This window comes from Clupea harengus, chromosome 26 (genome assembly GCF_900700415.2).
Source record: "Clupea harengus chromosome 26, Ch_v2.0.2, whole genome shotgun sequence".
Taxonomy (NCBI): domain Eukaryota; kingdom Metazoa; phylum Chordata; class Actinopteri; order Clupeiformes; family Clupeidae; genus Clupea; species Clupea harengus.
The window spans coordinates 11,013,122-11,039,739 of NC_045177.1; the positions used below are offsets into that span (position 1 = coordinate 11,013,122).

Here is a 26,618-nt window from a genome sequence, read left to right on the forward strand (position 1 = left end):
TTCTTGTTTGCAGATTTATTCTTCAAATTGTACTGAATCCACGACAATAAATTCAAGTGATCAAAGGGTGAAAGAGTAAACTAGAACACAAAAAGCTAAATGTTGCAATTAGCCAAGTCACCTAGTTCCATGAAGTAAAGAAAGCACATGTTAAGCTAACTGTTAACATTTCCTAATAGCATCCACGTTTTAACATTGCCTTTTTTAGCATTATAACTACGTTTTTAAACAATGAAATGAACTTAGTTATAACAAGATACAGCGATGCCTCTGCTGGGGAATCAACCTGTAATAAGGAATCTCTCCGGTGTAATGACAGTCAGCCTGCCGTTTCTACATTATTCTGAACAATTTTACCCGCCTACTTCCTGCACGGCTCAAAATTACAACGTCAAAATCAAAGTCTGGATGAAACTGAAATTTTTACAAATTCGACAATTCAAATTAAATGCCTAGAGGCAGAACAACTATAAACTACTATGCTATGCTACTATACTAACAACTGTTGACAGGATGACAGTTAGCCACCCGGAAGTACCTTGGCAACCTTTGTTTACAAACATTCTGATTAGGTCTATGGGAGTCGTTTCGGAAGTTTGTAGTTTTTAGTGTTAGCATTTTAACACTTTCTGGTTCCAAAGACAAAAATCCTAAAGAAAAATGTATGGGTTTTTCGCAATATCGGCGAAAATAAGGTGTGAGCGAAACAACAGCACAATGTCAACTTCTGATTTATTTTCTCACCAGACTGTGGCTATAAAATCCTTACATAATCGATGTGTGTGTGGTTGTTGTTAGACCACTTAGGCCTACAATCCCTTGAGTTTAGTTTGCTAGTCAGCTGACTTATCTTGCTGACTTTGTAAACAATTTTTGCAACTTTTGTCTTTTTACCCTTATAGATTTGTCCCCCTCCCATGAAGGACCCTTATGATTACACAATCACAATCTGTCAATCAGTTGTTTCCCCAATTTTTAGTTCCAGTTTCATCTCTTCCATCACCAATTTCTCCTTTTTTAAGGCATTAACATATCAGCTGTGTCTTACCTGTAGTGTCTTGCAGAACCCGTAATTATTACTAGATTTAGTGCAACACTGGTTTACAGTTTTATTTTGTTTCATTGAGCATGATTCCATATTCATCCCTCTCCCTCTTTACCACAGCTGTTACCACTGGTCTACTTTCAGCATCACAGGTATTTTGCAACATCTGGTTCAGCAACATTTTGGTTTCTGTTATATTCAAATGCAACTGATCATGTAAATATATTTATCCCATGTGAGTAAAATGAACATTCTCTACTCCAGCAGCCACCCACACGTTCATCTGTTGCCTCTCACCAGTTTAACAGTGGAACTGCATCAGGTTGGCTAGACAGAGCAGCAGTGTTAAGCAGTCAGCAGTGTTAGGCTAGTATAATCAGTTTGAAAGATGTGTTCAACAAACGTCTTAACCACAGTTTGTGGTGTTTTTTAATGAAAGATTTTAATCAATAGTCCCCTCTAACACACACACACACACACACACACACACACACACACACACACACACAGAGAGAGAGAGAGAGAGAGACACACACACACACACACACACACACACACACACACACACAGACAGAGAGACACACACACACACACACACACAGAGAGAGACACACACATACACTTATGGATGCCTGCAGAGGGTGAAAAACACTGTCCTCCACCCTGTAAGCAAACAATTAAATGTTCCGGAATGTTCTCCTGTCGCAAAATGTACAGAAGTCTGGAAATGGATGTGTTTTACACTGGACAGGCAGCCTTTCTTATAGCCAATGACCATACTGAATCTGGCTGCCCTTTAAAAAATACAGTCTTACAATTGTCACAATTCCTAGTGCACAGGCAGAATGTTTCTTAAGTCACCTTAAACTATAAAAAATGTTTCCCCTTTGTTAATTTTGCAGTTTGTTAATATAATGTATTTCTGCAATCAACATGTGGAAAATGAAATCAGTTTTGTGTCTTTATCATATGCCCACAGTTCAGTTGCTATTGTCATGATAATTATGGCTACAGCCTGTGTGCGCGGTAGCATATGTGTTCATTATGTTTGCAGAAAATAAAGAAAATACACACGCACAAACATATAGACATAATAAGATAAGAAAATGTTGATTTCATGGTGTGTGCGTAAATACAACACCCACTGTTTGACTGACTTTCACTGACAGTCCTGGCTCTGTAAATGGGAAACAAACATATTACCTTGGACCAAGCCATGGTCAGCATGAGTATCAACAGTCTTTTGCAAAACCAAATCACTGTATCTTAATTGCACTCAGTAGGCAAATAGAACATTTATGCCGTCTCCATAGGTTACACCTTTGTCTTCTTTTACCTTTATGGATGTTTAGCTTTGCTAGCTAGGCTATCAGTAGAAAGTGTGATTGCATTTGTTAATCATATTGGGCTAGACATCATTCGATCCTCGGCAGAACTTAGTTCATACAGGCACTACTGCCTGATCCTGTGCATTCTATTCCACTGTAGCTTACTGATGATCCACATTTTTCCTATAGTTCAAAATATAAATGCTCATCATAAAATATTCTTTTAATTAAAGATTTAGATTTTTTCACAAGGTAATGGCCCTGGAGCCCCCACTGCTGTAATTGTATCCCTTGTATGCCCCCCCCCCTTCTCAAAATTAAACTCCTCCCTTGTTTACCCTATTTAGAAAGAGCCACATGTTTGTTGTTGCTCACCCAAACAATCCAAATGCCCTCCCAGAGATAACGACCAAGCAGCACTCTGACGGTCATGTAGTTATTTATAGTCTGACTTCAGCATACACACTGGGTACCCGGTTCTGTCACCGCAAGAGAACACCACTTCTGCATCCTTTCATTATCTGTCTGGGGGTTCCCAGGCACAGAGGCAGACACAAACATGGCATGGAATAGACCATTAGAGATGCCTCTCTCAGTGTCGTCCTGATAGTCCTGTTGAGATTTATAACATGGCGTGGAATAGCCCATTAGAATGTCCTCCTGATCGTCCTGTTGGGATTTATTCTTCATTTCTGGGATATTATCCCGTACATGGTGAATTTGGTTTAAGAAAGCAGTACATGATTAATAATAGACTAAATTAATTTCGTATGCCATTAGGAAACTACTATGCAAGCCCACTATATGCATAGAGAAAAGTACGATGATTTGTAAGATAATTATATTATAAGATGACTTATAATAGGCCCTACCCTGTCGTACAATATCTTTGCCATCCACTCCAGGCAATCATGAAATCTGTCCATCTGTCTCTCGTAGAAAAGATTGAACAAATGAGTAGCCTATGAAAACACTACCAACCTTAATATATTAATATATTGTGACATTGAAGGTTAAAACAACAATATGTATTTTTTAAACTGTATTTAAAAATACAAAAAGGTATGTTCGTAAATATTTGTATAAGATGTTACAGGAATCAACAATTAGTCTCATTATTCAAAGCAATTAGTTTATTTAAGAATACAATTTTTTAAAAGCTTGATTACAGATATTCAGCTACGGTTCGCCTATATGCATATGACAAAAATAACATTATTTCTCTGACAATAAAGACACTACAGTGAACATGTTACATAGCTATTTATGCGTCATGTCAAAGAAGCAAGAAGCACTTTGGTCATGATACCCTGTCATAAAATATCTATTATCAACCCCAGACCAGCGAGGGAAGTATATCCAACAGATCCAACGTCAATTTCTTTTACAGGACACAAACATGAAAACAACAGATGAAGCAAAATAAAATGTAATAAAACACTTCTGATTGTAAAAAATATCTGAAATGTACCTTAATATGGTAAGTAACCTACTGTTATTAACATATTGTGCTATCTTTCACAATGAGGTAACATTTATTTTTTGACCATAAGCTCTGATTTGAACACCCCTGAAACAGTCAAAACCTGGGTGCATTATGTGGAGGTTTATGTAATGAATATTAAGTTTGTTAAATTAGACACTTTTTTTCCCTAAGACAATAAAATAAGCACAATACAAGGATCAAACAGTCTTACTTTTGCAGATAAAGGCAAAAAATAAACACAAATAAACAAAAGTTTAAAGATAAGGCCAGATTTATCCACCACTAAAGAAAAACATTCAAAATGTTTGATTATTTTACTTCAAATCTTATGTCAATATTCCAATCCAGTTAACATATGTGTTTTAAACTCTTTTTTTTGTATCTTTCAGCTTGCTTTACCTTGATTAATAAGTATTTTCAAATAGTGTACCTTGAGGAATCTGACCCATGTATGTGCATGTGAGTTTATCTTTAGTCATACAACTACATTCAGTACCACAACATGTTTTTTGCTCTATTTGCATAAATGCAGAGGTAAAATGTCTGACGACCTGTTTAGCATGTTTAGCCTTTAGCTATTGTATGTCATTTATATGTTATATGTTTGTATTGATGCCAGTTCAGTGTTGTCATGCACAATGTTTTGTAAAGAAAGATGTGGCTTGAAGCTCCTGGGCTAAACATGACCAGCCATACAAATAAAATGTCCCTACAACAGCTACAACAAAATTGACTTTCAGATTGTGTATTTCTACCTTTGGATCTACGTTACATAGACATTTTGGAGTTTGTTCATTAAATACTAAATGAGTTATGCCTAGAACATGAAGAGCTATGATGATCACATCATGCACTGAAAACAATACTATTAAAAAGTATTTACACTTAAAAAAAACCTCAATACAAAATCTTCATGTGACTGATTTTCTAGCATTGCAAAATAAAGTTATTACAAACTGTATTTCTTTTTTACATATTACAAAACAATTTTGTAGCCCTGATGGATTTAAGTCTGCTCCATTAGCTGTGGCCCTACAAAAATATATAGTCAAATATCTTAACAAGTCTCCACCCGCTGCAGTTTCAAGTATTAGTTTGGAAGCAAAACAATAAAAATGGATTAATGATTATCCAACAACAGGCATTAGCAAATGGCTTAAAGTACCATATTTAAATGCCAGTATGGTACATGTTCACACTCTTGTTCATTAAGTAAAATCAGTTTACTAATCAGCTCTTAACAAATGTTTACTCAGAAAAGTAACTAAAAGAACACTCCGGTAGGCCTATTCGCCAGACCAAAACGAAGGACTTCAATACTTGGTCAGACAGATGTGATACATTCAATCTTGATCAACCATCAAGCTGCAAGCGGCATCATCGCTAGCATGCGTGTCGATATACTCTGCTGCATGCATCTCTGTACTGGAGAAATGTGTGTCCAAGGAGAACTTGCTAATGGAGCTATATAGGGATGATTGAAAGCAGGAGATGTGTGTAACATCAGTAGAAGCACTTTGTCTCCTACACACCCCTTAGGCATGTGTTGCCTGCTGAGAGCTGGCAGTGCATCACATGACCATAGATCATCACATGACCATAGATCATAACATGACCATAGATCAGAACATGACCATAGATCATAACATGACCATAAAGCATCACATGACCATAGATCATAACATGACCATAGATCATCACATGACCATAGATCATAGCATGGCCATAGAGCATCACACAAAGGTCAAATAAAGCAACGTATCCTGTGGCATAATACCACACCCCCCCCTGTCAATCAAATACAAACAAATAAATAGCAGAGGGGGACATTCCTATGCATTTGTCAAAAGCAAAAATAGTTGCTTAAATAGTGCAAAGTATCCAACAAATGTACATATCTGTAATTGGTAACTGAAATGAAATATTGTTTTATGCATGTATGTGTTGTCTGTGATTGTGGTTGTAAACACACACACACACACACACAGTGTTGGGTAGATTAAACACTGCAAGGTAAAAATGTAATCTGTACTTACTAACTAGATAGATAACTTAGATAACTAAATACTTTGTATTCTACATTTTTCAAACATTTTTCAACAATATTTCATGCATTAAGACATTCCTAACATTCCTTCTGTTTGTATTTGCAGAAACAGAGCAGGAACCCAGAGACGCACCACGTCGTAGTTGAATGGGCCGAGGCGCTCACACCCTCTTCTGCTAGTGACGTCTGTCAACACTGACTACGGAAGAAAAGGCATCTGGTGGACGCATCGCTCCCCATCGGAATCAAAGAGAGATATTTTGCATCTGAAGCATAACAGGAGAACGTGCTGAAAAAATGTGAGATCATTCTGTTTGAGGGGAATTCTATCAGCCCTATTGCCTCTGGGCAAACATCAGTTACTTCCCAACACTGTGTTAATGTGTGTGTGTGTGTGTGTGTGTGTGTGTGTGTGTATGTGTGTGTAACAGTGAATGAGGCAGTTTGGTGTGCACTCCTGATCTGATGAGCCGTATCGACCTCATGAGTGGTCAGTGGACAGAGAGAGAGAGAAGGAGAGATCCTGCTGAAACCTCCTCTTCATGAGTGGTCAGTGGACAGAGAGAGAGAGAGAAGGAGAGATCCTGCTGAAACCTCCTCTTCATGAGTGGTCAGTGGACAGAGAGGCCTCTTCAGGCCTCCTCCGCCTCCCCGTGCACCCTGAAGCGGTACACACACGTGTACTCCGTGTGGCCCCAGTTACTCAGGATACGCAGCTCCGCCATCCGGTACGCCTCCTTCACCGGGGCCTGAGAGAGAGAGAGGAGGCACAAGAGAGAGAGAGAGAAGAGGCACAAGACAGACAGAGAGAGGAGGCACAAGAGAGAGAGAGAGAGAGAGGAGGCACAAGAGAGAGAGAGAAGAGGCACAAGAGAGAGAGAGAGAAGAGGCACAAGAGAGACAGAGAGAGGAGGCACAAGAGAGAGAGAGAGAGAGAGAGAGAGAGAGAGGAGGCACAAGAGAGAGAGAGAGAGAGAGAGAGAGAGAGAGAGAGAGAGAGGAGACACAAGACAGACAGAGAGAGAGAGGAGGCACAAGAGAGAGAGAGAGAGAGAGAGAGGAGGCACAAGAGAGAGAGAGAGAGGAGGCACAAGAGAGAGAGAGAGAGAGAGAGAGAGAGGAGGCACAAGAGAGAGAGACAGAGAGAGGAGGCACAAGAGAGAGGAGGCACAAGAGAGAGAGAGAGAGAGAGAGGAGGCATAAGAGAGAGAGACAGAGAGAGGAGGCACAAGAGAGAGAGAGAGAGAGGAGGCACAAGAGAGAGAGAGAGAGAGAGGAGGCACAAGAGAGAGAGAGAGAGAGAGAGGAGGCACAAGAGAGAGAGACAGAGAGAGGAGGCACAAGAGAGAGGAGGCACAAGAGAGAGAGAGAGAGAGAGAGAGAGAGAGGAGGCACAAGAGAGAGAGAGAGAGGAGGCACAAGAGAGAGAGAGAGAGAGAGAGAGAGAGAGAGGAGGCACAAGAGAGAGAGACAGAGAGAGAGAGAGAGGAGGCACAAGAGAGAGAGACAGAGAGAGGAGGCACAAGAGAGAGGAGGCACAAGAGAGAGAGAGAGAGGAGGCACAAGTAAGAGAGAGGAAAAAGGGTGAGAGAGAGAGAGAGAGAGGAGACAAGAGAGAGAGAGAGAGGAAAAGGGTAAGACAGATGTGTGACTGATTAGTGCTGTGTGGAGGGAAGGATGTCATGGGCACACACGCATATCAGTATGAACCCAAAGAGGAACCAATCCTGGGCTCTACCAGCTCGACTGGCCAAACAGAAACTCTGGTGGTTAACAACAGGATGAAAATAGTATTAGCGTGACTGAGCAGAGTCACGCGAGGCTCATATCTCACCGGGAGTTTGAAGGTCTGGATGGGCTCGCCGTCCTGGTCATAAGAGAACGTTCCCAGAAGGGTGCCTTCCTCGTGCTCATTGGACATACCCTGGTGACAGGAGGGAGGACAAGGCGTTGAGGAACAGGCATATGACTATATGATGACTGCATTCCTGAAAACAACAGAATGTCACGAGGATTTGGAGTGAAACTTTGAGGGGGACTTACATAGACGGCAAATTTGCGGGGTGCGCTGTCGATGCGTCCGGTCGGGGACAGGGCCTTGGGGAGGTGCTCCAGGGTGACGTGGGTGATGCGCACGGGGTAGGACAGGGCGAGCACCAGGAAACCCTCGGCCCCGCGGAACGCCCAACATTTACCAGGGTACAGTTCAGGCTGCAGTAGATTGGGGCACAAAACCAGTGTGTGAGTGTGGGTGTTGTGTGTGTGTGTGTGTGTGTGTGTGTGTGTGTGTGTGTGTGTGTGTGTGTGTGTGTGAGTGTTGAGTGTGTGTGTGTGAGAGTGTTGTGTGTGTGTGTGTGAGAGTGTTGTGTGTGTGTGTGTGAGAGTGTTGTGTGTGTGTGTGTGAGTGTTGTGTGAGTGTGAGTGTGTGTGTGTGTGTGTTGTGTGTCTGTGATGTTGTGTGTGTGTGTGTGTGTGTGTGTGTGTGTGGTGAGTGTGGTGAGTGTTGTGTGTCTGTGTGTGTGTGTGGTGAGTGTGGTGTGTGTGTTGTGTGTGTTGTGTGTGTGTGTGATGTATTGTGTGTGAATGTGACTGTTGTGTATCTGTGATGTTTTGTGTGTCTGCATATTGAAGGTGTTTTTTTGTTGGCCACATCCTCAAATGAATGTATCTGGTACATGATCATGTGGAGGTGTGAGCAACACAGAGGTGCCAGTCATCATGAAGTCTTGTGCTCTTGGTAGGAAACCCACAAAAGCCACAACATGGCGTCAGCAATACGCTGCCATCAGTAAACAAGCCACTTAGCTTTTAATCTGGCCAGCCATGCTGTCGTCGTTAGGGTGTCATCTAGCTAGCTCACTAGTTTAAGACAAAAACTCTGTAATGCCTCTTGGCACAAACGCACAGAATATTGATATATATTGGCTACTCTCTTCCACCTCTTGAGGACATTTATAAAACACGCTGCCTCAGAAAAGCCCACAGCATCCTCAGAGACTCAACACACCCTGGTTACCACCTATTTGAACTGTTGCCCTCAGGGAGACGCTTTAGGACCATCATAGCAAAAACAGACAGGCTGAGAAACAGCTTCTATCCCAGAGCCATCATAGCACTTAACAATGCACAAAACTGACCTGTATTTGTCTCTCTGTTGTGTTATATGTCTTGTGTTTTCATAGTGTAAATATGTATATTTATATGTTCAATCTATATTTTTATTGTTTTTGTGTCTGAGAGCTGCTACCTTAATTTCGTTGTACTTGTGCAATGACAAAGAAATATATTCTATTCTATATAGAGTATATTCTGTGAAGACAGAGTGGTAGGTGAATGTCTATTCCTTAAGATGCAGAGATGGATGGATGGATGGATGGATAGATAGATGGATGGAGGGAGCTGGGAGGAGAGACTCTGGCTGTACCTGGATGACCGTGCGGGGGCTCTCGGAGTGGTACCACAGGGGGAACCCAAAGAGGCTCAGACAGGCAGACCTGGTCCTGTAGGTCTCAGAACACCGTGTGTTTACCACACTCGCACCTATATTTACACACACACACACACACACGCACAGGCACACACACACACACACACACACACACACACACACACACACAGGCACACGCACAGGCACAGGCACAGGCGCACGCACACGCACAGGCGCACACGCACACGCACACGCACAGGCACACACACACACACACACACACACACACACACACACACAAACACATTCATAGTGGAGTTAGAACAACAAGAAAGTTGAAATAAAGAGAGACTGCAGCTCTTTGGCCAAGTGTTCTCCTACCAGAAGACTCCAGTGCATAGTCAGCCATGCCAATCCCGTCAGCTCTGTACAAACTCAAGGCTCTGTGCACGATCAGTTCCACATCCTGTGCCACACACACAAAACACAAATATGACACATTAGAAACAGGAAGCTGCACACCTGGGTCTCCCATGAGATTTCAGCTGTTTCGGCATGATGTCACAGGAATCAGTAGACTGAGACAGAGCGGTTGACAAAATGGTACTATTGTAATCAAATACTATACAGCGGTAGCACCATCTGGTGGAATTCAATGCTATATTCATTCACTGCATTCTACCAGTGCTTTTGCTTCAAGGTCACAACAGTAGAATGCTTTACAGTCTAGATAGTGCTAAATTCATTTCAACAGTTGGGATTAAAGGGGTTGATGATGACTGTCTGCAGGTAACGCACTGGAAAGCTTTAACAGATTTAAGATAGAAGAGGCAGTATTTGATGGCATAACATTAATCACTGAATTATAAAAAAAAGTCTGATTGTTTGGCCTTTTTGAAACTGATCTGAGTGTGTCCCACTAGGTCACAGAATACAGTATGTGGTTTTGGACACAGAATACAGTATGTGGTTTTGGACACAGAATCCAGTATGTGGTTTTGGACACAGAATACAGTATGTGGTTTTGGACACAGAATACAGTATGTCACTCTCCCACGGTGAAACATATAAAGTGCACAGGCACAACAACAGATAAGACTGTTGTTGTGCCTGTGCACTTTATATGTTTCACCGTGGGAGAGTGGGAAACGTCCTTTCGATTCCTTTGTATGTCTTGACATGCAAAGTAATTGACAATAAAGCTACTTTGACTTTGACTTGAAAAAAATGTGGTTCTGGACACAGAATACAGTATGTGGTTTTGGACGTGATCTGACTCCGGCTGCTTGGCTGCTTGGCTGCCTCGTCCTCCTCCTCCTCCTCCTCACCTGAACAGTGATGGCCCCCACACCCTCCCTCTGCAGCGTCTCTCCCACGGTCCTCCAGGCGTCAGTCTTCTCCCTCTCCTTCTCCTCTGCCAGCCTCTTCAGCAGCTGCTGCTCCAGAGCCTCCAGCGCCCCCTGCAGGTGAGGCTGCAGCACTACGTCCTCAGGCAGAGGCAGAGAGAGGGGCAGCCGCTCGGAGGAGAGCTTCTCCAGTAGCCAGGTGGTCAACTCCTCCCTCAACAGGGCAGCAGCCTGGCAGATCAGCCAAGGGCAACCGAGCGTTAATGACACTAAACACTAATGTTAATCTGCTGTCAGTGACTTGAGGTGAATGTGTCTGCGGAAACATGGTGTTCCTGCACTACAACTGGTAGGCCAAGGTGCTGACAGCACCAAGTTCATTGGCTCAGTATCTGAGGAACACTAAATGTAAATGTGTAAATGTCTATTATACTAGAAGTTGCTTTGGACAAAAATGTGAATGAATGTAACATCAGCAATGAAGTAGAAAGACTGTTAGTGTATTGTACAATAGGGGCATCCAAACAATGTCAATAATGATATAAATATTACAGGTTTGAGGGTTAGGGTCATTAGTGACAAGGTTATCTGACAAGAAAATGTCTGAGAAGGGATATACATGTGTGTGCAAAGAGTTATAACAGTGAAGAGTTTTTAGATGTATATAGAACTAGTCTACAATGTGGAGATGTGCGTTTGTGTGTAACAGAGTCTGTTTAAAGACAAAACAATTCTGGGGGTCAATACTTTGATTTGAGAATCTTCCTGGGATGTGATCCTCTTCTGGACTGAATCTGAGGCTGCACGCAGGTCGGACACCTCAGTTCTCAGCTGTGTAATCTGTTGCTGGACCCCTGCGATCTCCTGACCCACAGAGCTGTGCTGCTCCAGATGCACACTAGAGGGAGACAGAGCGCTGTAAGACCTCTAATAAAGTGCCAACACCAGCCCTGCTTGGCCAGAACTGAACAGTCTGCCAAGTCACTGCTAAGTCACAGCTAGATGCTGCGCTCTTCTAGTGAGCGTTGTTTGGCACTGCCGTCTGTGCAAGTACGGCAGTCCAGACTATTCTCATTTGTAGTTCCACGTTGGTGGAATGAACTACCCAGCACTACCAGAGCACGTCCCTCTCTACCTTTAAGAAGCTTTTGAAGACCCAACTCTTCAGAGAGCACTTCCCGTCCTAACTGGCACTTCGACTAGTGCGTAACTTGCAATTACAGCAGTTACATTTCTGCACTTCTTTCTTTCTTTTTATTTAATTTTGTTATATTTCTATTGTAAAGTAGTATTTATTTATTGTTACACCAGGTTCTATTGCTCGTAGCTTGAATATTCTCTCCCTTGTACGTCGCTTTGGACAAAAGCGTCTGCTAAATGACTAAATGTAAATGTAAATGTAAAAGGCTTTGTGTGAGTGCAGCACGGTGTTAGCTGCTTGTGTTGGTAGTGTACTTTACATGAACACATGTATGATGTCTTAATGTGACGAGCATCAGCATGGCATCAGTAGAGTCTCATGTTGCTCTGCTGAGGAGGCATATGAGGAGCATGTTTAACCCAAGAGTTCCTTGGCCTGACTCACCTGCTCATTTTCACCCTCTCATCTAGAAGATTCTGAACATCACTCTGCAGCATCTAAAACCAGACGTCAAGCCACAAGAGTCAGAGCGTTCATAGTCTAAACCTAGAAGTGTATTTCCTGTTCCACTTAGTGACTATGACAACCAGAAAATAAAACACAAGAACGGAGCAACTGTGAGAGTATGTAACTAACTGAAGTCTGTGCGTGTGAGAGTATGTAACTAAATGAAGTCTGCGTGTGTGAGAGAGTATGTAACTAACTGAAGTCTGTGTGTGTGAGAGTATGTAACTAAATTAAGTCTCTACGTGTGTGAGAGTACGTCACTAACTGAAGTCTACGTGTGTGAGAGTATGTAACTAAATTAAGTCTCTGTGTGTGAGAGAGTATGTAACTAACTGAAGTCTCTGTGTGCGTGAGAGAGTACGTGCGATTCAGATCATTTCCTTTTTGCTTCTCACCTCGGTTGCGTGCAGCTGTTTCTGTTCATCCTGTTTCAGAAGACTGATCTCTCTCTGAAACCACAAACACACTCCAGTCAACACAATCACCCAGGCCACAGTAAGAAGGGGCACCACAGAGTTCTGCCCTGATCATCCAGCCACAGTAAGAAGGGGTACCACAGAGTTCTGCCCTGATCATCCAGCCACAGTAAGAAGGGGCACCACAGAGTTCTGCCATGATCATCCAGCCACAGTAAGAAGGGGTACCACAGAGTTCTGCCCTGATCATTTAGCCACAGTAAGAAGGGGCACCACAGAGTTCTACCATGATCATCCAGCCACAGTAAGAAGGGGCACCACAGAGTTCTGCCATGATCATCCAGCCACAGTAAGAAGGGGTACCACAGAGTTCTGCCCTGATCATCCAGCCACAGTAAGAAGGGGCACCACAGAGTTCTGCCCTGATCATCCAGCCACAGTAAGAAAGCACCACAGAGTTCTGCCTTGTTCTCCACGCTCTTTCCCCACCTTTTCCTCTGCTCTAAACCCTTCTTTCTCCCATACCTTGACACTCTCCAGATCTCGGGCCGTGTGTTCAGACCACCTGGCCTCTTGCTCCCGCAGCTGCCTGTAGATCTCCTCCTTGAGTGTGGACAGACTGCCAGGAGAGATGCCATCCTATCAGAAGAGAGAGAGAGAGAGAGAGGGACGTGAGGAAAGAGAGAGAAAGAATAACGCCACGCTCAGAAGATGGATGTGTGTGTGTGTGTGTGTGTTGGGGGGGGATGTGACGCGGTGCAAACACATGTGGTTTGGAGCAGAGCACACGCTGTTCAGAAAGCCACACAGGAAGCTGAGGAGAAGTAGAGCAAGAGTCTGATACTGTTATGACAACCAGCCTTGAACACACACTGAAGCTTCCGTCACACTGTGCATCTACAGATCCTGTCTGATCCTGACTCATTTTTTAACATGGCCCCCAAAACGAAATAAATACCAAATATTGTTCCAAATGATCAACTCCAGCCACATGTAATAAAGTGTAGCATTGGCCTTTCCCTAAATCAGTCTGGAACCCCTAGCACATACAGATGTTTTACAGCTGTACTCACACTGTGGATGCAGTAGCTTTGTGTATGTTATGATGACATCTTGAACAGAAGATTGTTAGTTCGATTCCCTGTCGAAGTGTCCTTGAGCAAGACACTGAACCCCTAATTGCTCCTGATGTGCAGTGTGCCATCAGTGTAAATGTAAAAATGTGTATACATCCTTGTAAGTCGCTTTGGATAAAAGCGTCTGCTAAATGACTAAATGTAAATGTAGAGTAGTTAACACATTCTCTATTAGCAGGAACTCACGTTGACTCCAGGCTGGACGGGGGTTGGCTGGGCCTGGGCCGGTGGTCTGCTCCTCACAGACATCTGAGACAGACTGCGTGAGAGGTGGGGATAGCAGTACCAGCTGCCTGCAAGCCAAGGCAGGGGGCGAGAGAACACATCAGACACTGGACTGGGTGTCTATTTTAGTCAGAGAGAGAGAGAGGAAGAACTCACCGAATGCCAGAAGGAGGAAGAGGAGGAAGAGGAGGATTGCCTTCCTCACGCCCGCAGTTCGCCTGAGGGGGGGGGGGGGGGGGAATGAGTCAGTCATCTCACACAAACAAAAGATCAACAATGCTCAGTTGCTTTATAATATATGTGCATGGAGAATGCTACTGTTGATAGAAATGCATGGTGAGGAGATGCTCTGCAGCTTTAAAGTAAAAGAACACACACACACACAGACACAGACACACACACACACACACACACACACACACAGACACACACACACACACAGACACACACACACACACACAGACACAGACACAGACACACAGACACACAGACACACACACAGACACAGACACACACACACACACACACAGACAGACACAGACACAGACACAGACACAGACACACAGACACACAGACACACAGACAGACACAGACAGACACAGACAGACACACACACACACACACACACACACACACACACACACACACACACACACACACAGACACAGACACAGACACACACAGACACACACAGACACACACACACTCACACACTCACACACTCACACACTCACACACACACACACACACACACACAAAGACCCTATTACCTGCTGAGCAGAAACACATCCAGGTATGAGATTCCTGAGGTGAGGCGGTACCAGGCGGACCCCAACCACCAGTACACCATCACCAGAGATTGGGCTGGAAAACACAACAACACAACCACGACCGTGAACAACCACGTCACAAGTAGCTCATTGTTGGAGGGAGCGTTAGCTGAAACTTAAACTAAGTACCAAACCAACACAGTTAAACAGGAACAATTGATTAGCAGCTGAAACCATAGATTAGTTAGTAGCAGGCTACAAATAGTCATATCTACAGTCCCAGTCCAGATGGATATGCAAGAGCTGGCCTAATTCTTTCTCTGATAGAAGCTTCAAACCTTAGGATCTGACACAGTTAGAGATTGTCTTCAGGGATTCTGGGACACAGACAGGAATGAAAGGGAGTGAGTGGAGTGGAGAGGTAGGGGGTGGGTGTATTACCCACGCCTCTACTGAAGTGGCATCTACTCTGTACTGTCTATGATTCATGATAATCTTCATTAGTTAGAAGACTCATCATCCATTTACTGATCTAAGAACATTCTAGACATTCATTCTGGGAAGTAGTAGGTATATTAACTGACAATACAGAACATCACATTTAGTAACACCCACTTCTCTTCTCTTCTCTGTTCTTCTTCTAGACAAAGACAACCTCATTCAGAAGGCCAACTGAAATACAGATATTCTACATCCTGCTTCTGTTTCGGAGGTTCTGTTGTGTTTGTTTAGTTTTTTCAGTTTCAATTTGAGTTATTTCCTGAGTTTCCTGAGTACTATATCAGTTTGAAGTAGACTTGTGTGAGTTAAAGGCCTCCAACTACAGACGACAGGAGGGAAAGACAGAGAGACAGACAGACAGGTGTGTGAGGGAGAAACAGACAGACAGACAGACAGGTGTGTGGATGGAGAAACAGACAGACAGGTGTGTGGAGGAGAGACAGACAGACAGGTGTGTGGAGGGAGAAACAGACAGACAGACAGACAGACAGGTGTGTGTTTGGCTCACCAGGAGATCTGAGAGCATCTTTCAAGGCAAACTCTGGTTCTGCGGGAGACTGCAGGGAACCTGGGAAACAGGAAACAGGAAGAGGGAAGAGGGAGCCAGCCACTGTCAGACAGCAGGACTATCAGGGACGGAACAGGGGACTGTGGTTTGAGGGATGGGTGCTAAAGAAGGCCTTTCAGCTTTAGACTATTTCTATGGTGTGGAAGGGCAATGACAACAAAACACGACAAACAAATCCTCCTTATCTAAGCAGAGTGTTGCTGGAGTTCAGCAGGATGTACCAACTTATACAAATAATAAGTGGCATGAGAGTTTTTAAGATTCTGAGATTTTTCAGTTTCAATTCCGTTTCAACCTGACTTCCTGATTTCCCAAGAAATATATAATAAATAAAAAAACTGTTTGCTTTTCTCTTTGAATGTTGTATGTATTTAAACACACCGAGACTAACGTGCTTTGAAGAGATTATTCCACTCTTCTAACGCATATATTCTGTAGTTTAAGTTTATTCATCCATAGAAATCTTCCTAACTATGTGTTTCTCCACATACAATACTGTGGCACAATTGGATTTCAAAAGTTTGCTTTAACACTCAATTTCACCATAATTGGATTCAACTAAACTAAACAATGGCATATTTTGGCAAGTATACGTCTCTGATGTGTGTACAGTGTAATCCATGGTACTATATCAGTGTGAAGTGGACTTGTGTGGGTCAGAGGTCACCAACTACAGGAGACAGGAGGGAGAAACAGACAGACAGACAGACAAGTGTGTGGAGGAGAAACAGACAGACAGACAGACAGACAGACAGACAGACAGGTGTGTGGAGGAGAGACAGACAGACAGACAGACAGACAGGTGTGTGTTTGGCTCACCAGGAGATCTGAGGGCATCTTTCAAGGCAAACTCTGGTTCTGCGGGAGACTGCAGGGAACCTGGGAAACAGGAAACAGGAAGAGGGAAGAGGGAGCCAGCCACTGTCAGACAGCAGGACTATCAGGGACGGAACAGGGGACTGTGGTTTGAGGGATGGGTGCTAAAGAAGGCCTTTCAGCTTTAGAGTATTTCTATGGCTAGACACAGACATGCCCGAGTGGAGGGTCAATGACAACAAAACACGACAAACAAATCCTCCTTTTCTAAGCAGAGCGTTGCTGGAGATCAGCAGGATGTACCAACTCCTCAGCAGGACAATGAGAAACAAATAATAGGTGGCATGAGAGGTTGTTCACCTCACCCCACAGCCAAGTCCTGTCCACTGCGGGACAAATGACTGTGTAAACAAACCCAAAAAAAACTGTTTGCTTTTCTCTTTGAATGTTGTATGTATTTAAAACACACCGAGACTAACGTGCTTTGAAGAGATTATTCCACTCTTCTAACGCATCCACTGCCAATAAACTGCCCACCCAGGTCCAATACTGTTTGAAACCCACACACAGATACAGAGCACAGAATGTAGCCCACAGGAGAGACAAATCTCTTCCCACCCCCACACTCTCCCACACTCACTGGAGGCGGGGCTGACGCTGGTGCTGAGGCTGGGCTTGTAGAAGGCCTCCTCGGAGGAGGAGTACCCAGAGGAGAAGCCTGGAGCCTCCGGCTGGAAGTGGCGACTGCTGCTGCTGGAGCTGGACCTCACTATGGGGGCACGCAGCGCTGAGGAGGACACACCTGAGAGAGACAGACAGGGAGAGAGAGAGAGGGAGACAGAGAGAGAGGGAGGTAGAGAGAGAGGGAGACAGAGAGAGAGGGAGACAGAGAGAGAGGGAGGCAGAGAGAGGGAGACAGAGAGAGAGGGAGGTAGAGAGAGAGGGAGACAGAGAGAGGGGGAGACAGAGAGAGGGAGACAGTGAGAGGGAGACAGAGAGAGAGGGAGGGAGGGAGGGTGAGACAGGGAGAGAGGGAGACAGAGAGAGAGGGAGACAGAGAGAGGGGGAGACAGAGAGAGGGAGGCAGAGAGAGAGGGAGGGAGGGAGAGAGGGAGACAGAGAGAGAGGGAGGGAGGGAGAGAGGGAGACAGAGAGAGAGGGAGGCAGAGAGAGGGAGACAGAGAAAGGGAGGGAGGGAGAGGGAGGGAGGGAGGGAGGGAGGGAGGGAAACCAAAGAAGGAGAAGCAAATATCCATGAGGAAAGAGAGACAGTTGGAGAAAGTGGAGTGTTCAGCATCCAACTGAAAAGTGGACGATAGTAAGAACAGGAAGTGATGGCTCACTAGGATATCTCTCCGTCGGGATGGGCTCGCTGCTCTGGTTCACCGTCTCACTCGACACGCTGCTGCCGCGGCTGGAGGTTCGAGAGGAGCCCGCCGGCTTACGGCCCCCCCCAGACTTCCTTTTGAAGATTCTAGAAACATAAAGGAAAAAAAAAGGAAAAAGTTACCATCTCACAGACACAAGATGAGCGCCGGATGAGAATGAACAGATTTGCAACAGCTTTCACAATTAAGAGATTCCAATGTGTGGGCACTTTACCACACAGCCACCCACACTGGTATAGGCCACACATGAAAACACACACACACACACACACACACACACACACACACACACACACACACACACAGACACAGACACACAGACACACACACACACACACACACACACACACACACACACACACACACACAGACACACAGACAGACACACACACACACAGACACACAGACAGACAGACACACACACACACACAAACACACACACACACACACACACACACACACACACACAGACACAGACAGACACAGACACAGACACAGACACAGACACAGACACAGACACAGACACACACACACACACACACACACACACACACACACACACACACACACAGACACAGACAGACACAGACACACACACACACACACACACACACACACACACACACACACACACACAGACACACAGACAGACACACACACACAGACACACAGACAGACAGACACACACACACACAAACACACACACACACACAGACACAGACACAGACACAGACACAGACACAGACACACACACAAACACACAGACAGACACAGACACAGACACAGACACACACACACACACACACACACACACACACACACACACACACACACACACACACACACACACACACACACACACACACAGACACAGACACAGAAACACACACAGAACACACACACACACACACACACCCAATCCCCTACACACCTGACGGGAGTCTCTCTGTAGGAGACCTGGCCCGTGGAGCCGGTGGAGCTGGTGCTCGCCGCATCATCGTCGGGCAGATCCTTGGTCCCTAATCTGGCACTCCTCCTCGACATCTCTGTGAGGGAACGAGAGAATGCCAGAGCGTCAGTGAAAGGAGACGGAGGAGAGTGAGAGGCACAAGGCACATGGTACACATGCAATTACGCATTCTGGTAAGTGCCACCCGCTGTCACCAGGGACATAGGCTTGACCTCTCATCACCCGGCACATTAACACTCTGCTGTCAGAGAGCTGCTTAACACCAACACATTACCAACATGGTGTCGAGGTGGGAGGTGGGAGGTGAGTCAGGGGAGAGAGAGAGAGAGAGAGAGAGAGAGAGAGAGAGAGAGAGAGAGAGAGAGAGAGAAAACAGGGGAGGGAGAGATACGAGCTAAAAGAGGGAGAGTGGGATAGATACAAGCTAAACATTGACAAAAAGTTGAATGTATCATCACCGGTTAACAGTTCCAATGGGCAGACATAGAAACAGAAAATAGCAAACTGACCACAGATACAGTTAGAGAAGAGAACTGGAGAAAACTACCTGGCTACACACACAGTTGGGGATTGTGTCTACATTGTTTTAAACAGAGGTCCCTGCCTCTTTTCATGGAGTGATTAAGAGAGCAGACAAACACCCAGAGCCCTCACATGGGTGTCACTACCAGGAGCCATCTCTGACAGATGCCTGCACTTAGCTAATCCCTAATCTGTAATCCCAGGCTAATCTGGAAGGCTGCACGGCTGTGTGTTTGCTAGCGCGGCCTCGGCCAGATCAGGACACTGGGACACTGGGGGACACACAGACAGGGGCGGGGCGGGGCGGGGGCCAGACGGGGAACATCCTCCACATGGAGTGAGCACGTGTGCCCACCCTGCTCTGCCCTCCACACAGTTCAGATCTAAATGATTAAACCGCAGGCAGCCAGTCGGCCAGTTAGTGACGCCGTACCAAAATAGCCACTCGGAGTGCTTTCAAATGTCTGGACAATACGTTTCATTGTTGCAAACTCATTCTTCTGACCTTGGGTTGTAATAATGGGTATAAAGGCTGGATGAATTTGAATGTTCAAACTGTTGAAGTAGGTCTGCGCTCATAGCACCTGCATCTCTCTAGTGGAGAGACACAAACAAACACAAAGCTTCTCATGTGAGGCTGAAAGCCAACCCGATCAGGGGACTCAGTACAATACGCAAGGTGCACAACGGAGCCATTGATGTACTCCCATGAAAAGGCCCTTTCTCTTAGTTCCCCTGCTAAATCCAAAGCCGTCATTTGAACTGATCCCACTCACACGACCAAGTCTCTACTAACTTACAGCACATGCTAATGCTAACGTGGAGGCTGCTCTGGTGGCAGTTGGCCTGTTAGTGTGTGTCTGCAGGAAGCAGCCTTCAGCAGCAGAAGGAGGTGGAGTGCTAGCAGTGTGTGGGTGTGAAAGAGAGAGTGATGACTCCAGACAGAATAAGCAACATGACCTACAGCCCTGTAGATGTGAACGCTGCCCAGATGGGTGAAGGGCTAACTGCACTGTTATGCAGGAAATCTGCTATTCAAAGCAAATTTACAGCAGCAATAAGGAGTTCTGTTCCAAAACTAGCAAGCTAACTACCCCTAAAAGCCATGCAAACCTAAATGGATTCAGATGTGATGTTAACAAGAAGAAAGCAAAGAAATGGCACTAGTTTTAGATGCTAAGCTTTGGAGTGGAAGAAAACGGGAAGATAGATTTCAAAAGCAATAATAGCGTGCTGAAATGAACGAGGCCTAAATTACAAACGAGGCCCCGCTCTCTGACTTCCTGTCTGAACAATTTAGTCTCATTTGTCTTGGCCCCGACTGACGTGTATCCTTTTTCCATCCTTCCCTGTGGTGAATCAGACAAATTATGCTTCTGTAAATCTTCACCGTGGCCTATAGTTTCTCCTCCTTTTAAGTTGTCCCTTTTCAAATCCAACCAATCACCAGCCACTTAGTTTTGCTCCTGCCTCCTTTCTCTGAGTTCCTCTTCCTCTTCCTCTGCTACACCACCCTTCCTAATCTTTCACAATACACACTATGCTTTATAATACCCTCCCTAATCTTTCACAATACACACTATACTTTATAATACCCTCCCTAATCTTTCACAATACACACTATGCTTTATAATACCCTACCTAATATTTCACAATACACACTATACTTTATAATACCCTCCTAACCTCTTACAGTACACACTATACTTTATAATACCCTCCTAACCTCTTACAATACACACTATACTTTATAATACCCTCCCTAACCTCTTACAATACACAATATGCTTTATAATACCCTCCCTAACCTCTTACAATACACAATATGCTTTATAATACCCTCCCTAACCTCTTACAATACACAATATGCTTTATAATACCCTCCCTAACCTCTTACAGTACACACTATACTTTATAATACCCTCCTAACCTCTTACAATACACACTATGCTTTATAATACCCTCCTAACCTCTTACAATACACACTATGCTTTATAATACCCTCCCTAATCTTTCACAATACACACTATGCTTTATAATACCCTCCCTAACCTTTCACAATACACACTATACTTTATAATACCCTCCCTAATCTTTCATAATACACACTATGCTTTATAATACCCTCCCTAATCTTTCATAATACACACTATACTTTATAATACCCTACCTAACCTCTTACAATACACACTATACTTTATAATACCCTCCCTAACCTCTTACAATACACACTATTATTTATAATCAATATCCCCACATATTCTCAAATATCAGCCTTCTACCTCAACTTACATTCCATTTTAATAACATTTCACAGGGAAAATTAAACAAAAAGATAACCACTTTAACACAGAATAACAAGCATTGTTGTGTGTGTGCCTGTGTGTGTGTGTGTGTGTGTGTGTGTGTGTGTGTGTGTGTGTGATCTTGGGAGGTGGCATGCTTCCAGTGCAGTGGTGGGCACCCGCCACGAGAGCAGGCATCAGCACACACTCACGCACCCACACACACACACACACACACACACACACACACACACACACCCACACACACACACACACACTGATCTAATGAAGTAATTGGCCAATTAATCCACTGCCTGCCGTGCCAAGCCATTCTCTCTGTAGTGGGTGGAGAGCGTGCGGCTGGAGTTATCTGCATTTATCTGGGTTGCTTTTTTGGGGTGGGTCGGGAAGGGCGGTGGCAAGGCTGGTGGTGGAGCATGACAAAGCAGAGAGAGAGGAGCGAGCGCCACGTTTTAAGATGCGCTGTAGGCACAAAGTCAGTCCTACTGAGAGGCACAGAGCACAAAGAACAGCAGAGAAGGAAAGAGGGACATTGACTTTGCAGCAACTGCGACTGAGTCAAACTGAGTCAAAATATTTGGAACGTGTAATTAACTCCCCCTCAATAGAGTACAGTCTACTGCAAAACCAAGACATCAACAGCACTCAGTTTGGCCTTCAAACAGAAAATGCTTGGCACAACTGAGTGGCATCGACCAACACAACCCCCATATACAGCAAACAGCAGCCATTAAAACCAAGCCACGCTATTGTACTAGTGGACCTTCTAGCCTAAAAACAGATGTCACACACTCGGTATTATTAGATGGTGAAAACACGATGGTGGTGCTGTGTGTGTGTGTGTGTGTGTGTGAGAGAGAGAGAGACAAATGCACAAAAATGCACAAGAATGCCCACTGAGGCTTGGCAAACTCCTCGGGAATTTACACTTGTGTTTGCGTTTGGCTTAAGTTAAATTCCAATCATGGCCGCATGCTCTTAAATGCACAATGCAAGATGCAATTTATGAGATCCTCTCTGGTCCTTAGAAGTTAGAGACAGACATGTTGAGACTTGAAACTGAGCAAGCCATTTCGGGAGTCACTGCTTAATTGCTTGCTCAAGTTCTGGATGTCACCAGCTAACGTTATTACTGCCTAGCTAATTCAATGCAGCTTGCCTGCGAATTGCTGCCAGGTATTGCCTTTAACGTTAACGTTACTCACTATCTTCAGTTATCCCGTCACAGAAAAAGATTAGGCGAGCTAGCAAAGAACATAAATACTCAATGTAAAGTTTCTGTTTAGGATGACGTTACAGTGTATACAGTAGCTAATGTTAGACGTAGCATTAAGTGTTAAGACTAATGAGCCAGTCTCTACTTACCCATTTGATTCATATCACCGTTAGAAGGCGTCGGTGACGGCATTAAGGCAGATCTGTCAGATGTCACTCGAACATCAACTAGCAGTCAGAAGCTAGCCAGCACAAAAACATGTAAGGAGTTTCAACATCTAACTTCAACGTCTAACTTACGGATTTAATTAAGCTGTTCGTGTCTGCTAATTGCTCACGACCTCAGAATAAGCAGTATACGAAGCAAAGACGTCCCAATTGCTACCTGGGCGCTGCCAACACAGACGTACACACGTAGCTAGAATAAAAAAGTGACAACTGCACCAGGAAGAGTCACTTGACAGTTGCTGTAAGACGTCACAGCCTTAAAGCCCTTGCGTCGCTTTGTTTTCATCGTGCTGGCACAACAACGTATCCTACAACGCCCCCTAGAGAGAGCAGTCTACTATTACAGTCTTCAGTACAGTGACAGAAGCATTATGGAGTTTTTAGTGTACAACTACCTAACTACCTAGCTACCCAAACGCTTGCAAAAACCTTGCAAACACCACCAACAGCCCAGTTGGCACTGATAAAAGCTTGCTAACATGTTGTTGAATTCTGTTCTCCTAGATCCATGTTGATATGGAATATGTTACCGTCATTCATTAATAATTAATGAAAGGTCACTCAAAGTAGAAACGTACAGTTTTGTTTATTAGCTTACTAAACTTCTCACAGTACTGTCAGGACATCGGTAACTGTGGCATGGCTCAAAGCCGTATAAGCTACACAGGAAACTAACAGTGGTTTATATAGATTTATCAGGGAACAAATTAAGAGTCCCCATTAGTGCATTTCCCCTTAACTTACATAACACATAACAGTATAAAAGTATATAACACATAACAGTATAATCGACACAATAAGAATACAAATCAGCAATATAAAGTAATACTAATTACAATTGATGAGAACACATAACTCAACACATGTTAACTGTTGTTGTTTGGCGATGGTTTGGTGCTGTGTAGTCAAGGCTATTCACATTCTGTTCACAGTGTTCCAACCACAGAGCATAGTGCACAGCTAAAGGACTAGGGGTAAGGACAGGTGTGTTTATCTGTCCTTCACATTCAGCACTTTAATTCCATTAAAATGAAAAATACCAAAAGCTCAGTTGCTCATAAAAAAACTGTTGCTTTAAAATATAACTCTAGCTGGTTTTACTCTAGCTTCGCTCCTTCATCAACACATTTCATAAGCAGTGTCAAAAGTCTGAACTATCCCTAAAGTGTCACCATTTGTCTTTTCAAATCTCTCCAAATATTGCACTCGTTTCTCTTTTGTTCTTTTATGGCCTACTACGCCCCTATGCCCCCACTGGCCTTGCTAAGGCTGTACGTGTTGCATGGGCACTCCCCCACATATGTGTCCGGGTGGATGAGAGAAAGCACCCCATCATCATCCGTACACACGCCATGATCTCACATTTGTGCTTTGGATGCTGGTCATCTCCTTGATTTAATCTAGGCTCATGTTTTATGTTCGGTGCAAATTTGGCCAATTAATGTAACAGATTTAGTTAGCATGCTTTATTGGAATCTCCGTTGAGTCTTTTTTTTAGGATACTCGCGATCTTATAATCAATTTGTTGTCAGCCACACGATGGCGCCATTGAGCTATAATGAATCTTCAAAGTAATGGAAGGTAGTTGCACTTGACTTGGAAAATGCCAGGCTGTTGTTCAGTTGTTGGTGAGGAAGATATATTTAATATTGTAAAGTACTGTATTTGAAAAGTGAAATGTTATGTAATCCGACTAATACTGTCCCACTAATGTCTAATGCCTCCATGCAAAGCAGAAATGTACAGGATATGCTATTTAGAATTGCAATGTGGGCTGACGGCTTTTTGTGTTTAATGACTGTGGAACTATCTATGTCTGTGTTATGATAGCTCCTGATGCAAATACAAACCGCATTGCAGCATTTGAAGGACATTTCCCTCAGAGAATTAAGGTCAAGTGCCTCAATCCAAACCACAATTTTAGAGTGCTTTCTCTCTGTCAGTCTAAAAATAGGGTCTCACCATCCACTAGCCACAGACCATGCGGCTGGAGTGAAATCCTCGACGGAATGATTTTTCAGAAGAAGACGATGAGCCAATATGCTGTTAATTATTTTCACTTTGTATTGTCTCTAAGAGTCATTTTTTGTGTTTTTTTTTAAAACAATCTTTTTCTCCTGTTTGAGGATGTTTGACAGGGGACAGGGAGCACATCCAAGGGCCAGGAGGTGAGTGGTGTTTTGGCTGTGAGTGCGACCCAGCGCTGTTGACCTTGGCTCAGGGGGCCCTTGGCTCAGGGGGCCCTTGGCTGGCGTTGAGGTGTTCACAAGTGCCTGTGTGGAGCCCAGCACTCCCTGCACTCAGCACTGGAGCTGAAGTGATACCTTTTTGGTGTGAATGTGCCGTAGGGTGCCTCTTCTGCTTGGGACAAAACCAGCCCCTCAATCATCTGTCCTTGCAGTGTGTCAACACCAGACAATCACTTCACAGCTGATCAGTCCTGTGCTGCAGTGCTTGTCTGTATTCATTCGGTGAAACACGGCAGCCTTGAGCAACCCACAGTGATGCTTATCACAGTAATAGCGCTTCTTAAAGTATCCCCCCCCCCCCCCCCCCCACATCAACACCGCCACCACCTCTACCACAGACACACATTAGCCTTAAAAACTGTAATCACACAGCAGGGCATTCCTATCAGCTTATCCCCTCCATTCTGCTCCCCAGCCTCAGTGCTGCAGGTATCAGAGACGCTTCTCTTTCTGAACAGAGAGGAAGGAGGCGCGGTAGGAGAGGAGTGGAGGGTGAGAGGAGAAGAGAGGAGAAGAGAGGAGAGGAAGGTGAGAGGAGAGGAGGGTGAGAGGAGTGGAGGGTGAGAGGAGGGTGAGAGGAGAAGAGAGGAGAGGAGAGGAGAAGAGAGTAGAAGAGAGGAGTGGAGGGTGAGAGGAGAGGAGAGGAGAGGAGGGTGAGAGGAGAGGAGTGGGAGGGTGAGAGGAGAAGAGAAGAGAGGAGAAGAGGGTGAGGGGAGAAGAGAGGAGAAGAGAAGAGGGTGAGGGGAGAAGAGAGGAGTGGAGGGTGAGAGGAGTGGAGGGTGAGAGGAGAAGAGAGGAGTGGAGGGTGAGAGGGAGGAGTGGAGGCGTGAGAGGAGAAGAGAAGAGAGGAGGAAGAGGGGGTGAGAGGGGAGAAGAGAGGAGAGGAGTGGAGGGTGAGAGAGAAGAGAGGAGAGGGAGGTGAGGGGAGAAGAGAGGAGTGGAGGGTGAGAGGAGGAGTGGAGGAGAAGAGAGGAGAAGAGA

General features: G+C 44.6%; 1 protein-coding gene across 4 annotated transcripts; it reads right to left on the minus strand.

Moving 5' to 3' along the window:
* Positions 1-3,485: 3,485 nt before the first annotated feature.
* LOC105903834 (SUN domain-containing protein 2-like) lies at positions 3,486-23,632 on the minus strand. Of its 4 annotated transcripts, none has more exons than XM_031563782.2 (20): positions 23,311-23,632; positions 19,079-19,193; positions 18,103-18,233; positions 17,400-17,561; positions 16,763-16,822; positions 15,884-15,943; positions 14,875-14,968; positions 14,261-14,322; positions 14,066-14,172; positions 13,269-13,382; positions 12,723-12,776; positions 12,265-12,317; positions 11,427-11,577; positions 10,662-10,910; positions 9,715-9,799; positions 9,331-9,446; positions 7,950-8,117; positions 7,741-7,830; positions 6,517-6,655; positions 3,486-6,455 (listed from the first exon to the last, which is right to left on the minus strand). In XM_031563782.2, the coding sequence occupies exons 1-19, from the start codon at positions 23,351-23,353 to the stop codon at positions 6,539-6,541; spliced, it is 2,031 nt and encodes a 676-aa protein (XP_031419642.1). In that variant the 5' UTR covers positions 23,354-23,632; the 3' UTR covers positions 3,486-6,455; positions 6,517-6,538. The 4 variants fall into 4 exon arrangements, with proteins under 4 accessions (XP_031419642.1, XP_042559800.1, XP_042559799.1 ...); XM_042703866.1 differs by having other exon boundaries at positions 3,486-6,439; positions 6,501-6,655; XM_042703865.1 differs by having other exon boundaries at positions 3,486-6,655.
* Between the last annotated feature and the right edge of the window lie 2,986 nt (positions 23,633-26,618).

What these genes read in the sequence shown, in the direction of transcription:
- LOC105903834 (XM_031563782.2), bottom strand. Translation starts at nt 23,353, where the DNA reads ATGCCGTCACCGACGCCTTCTAACGGTGATATGAATCAAATGG. An exon ending in TACAGAGAGACTCCCGTCAG is followed by an intron (nt 18,234 to 19,078) that starts GTGTGTAGGGGA and finishes TTATGTTTCTAG; the next exon opens with AATCTTCAAAAGGAAGTCTG. An exon ending in AGATGCCCTCAGATCTCCTG is followed by an intron (nt 15,944 to 16,762) that starts GTGAGCCAAACA and finishes CCTGTTTCCCAG; the next exon opens with GTTCCCTGCAGTCTCCCGCA.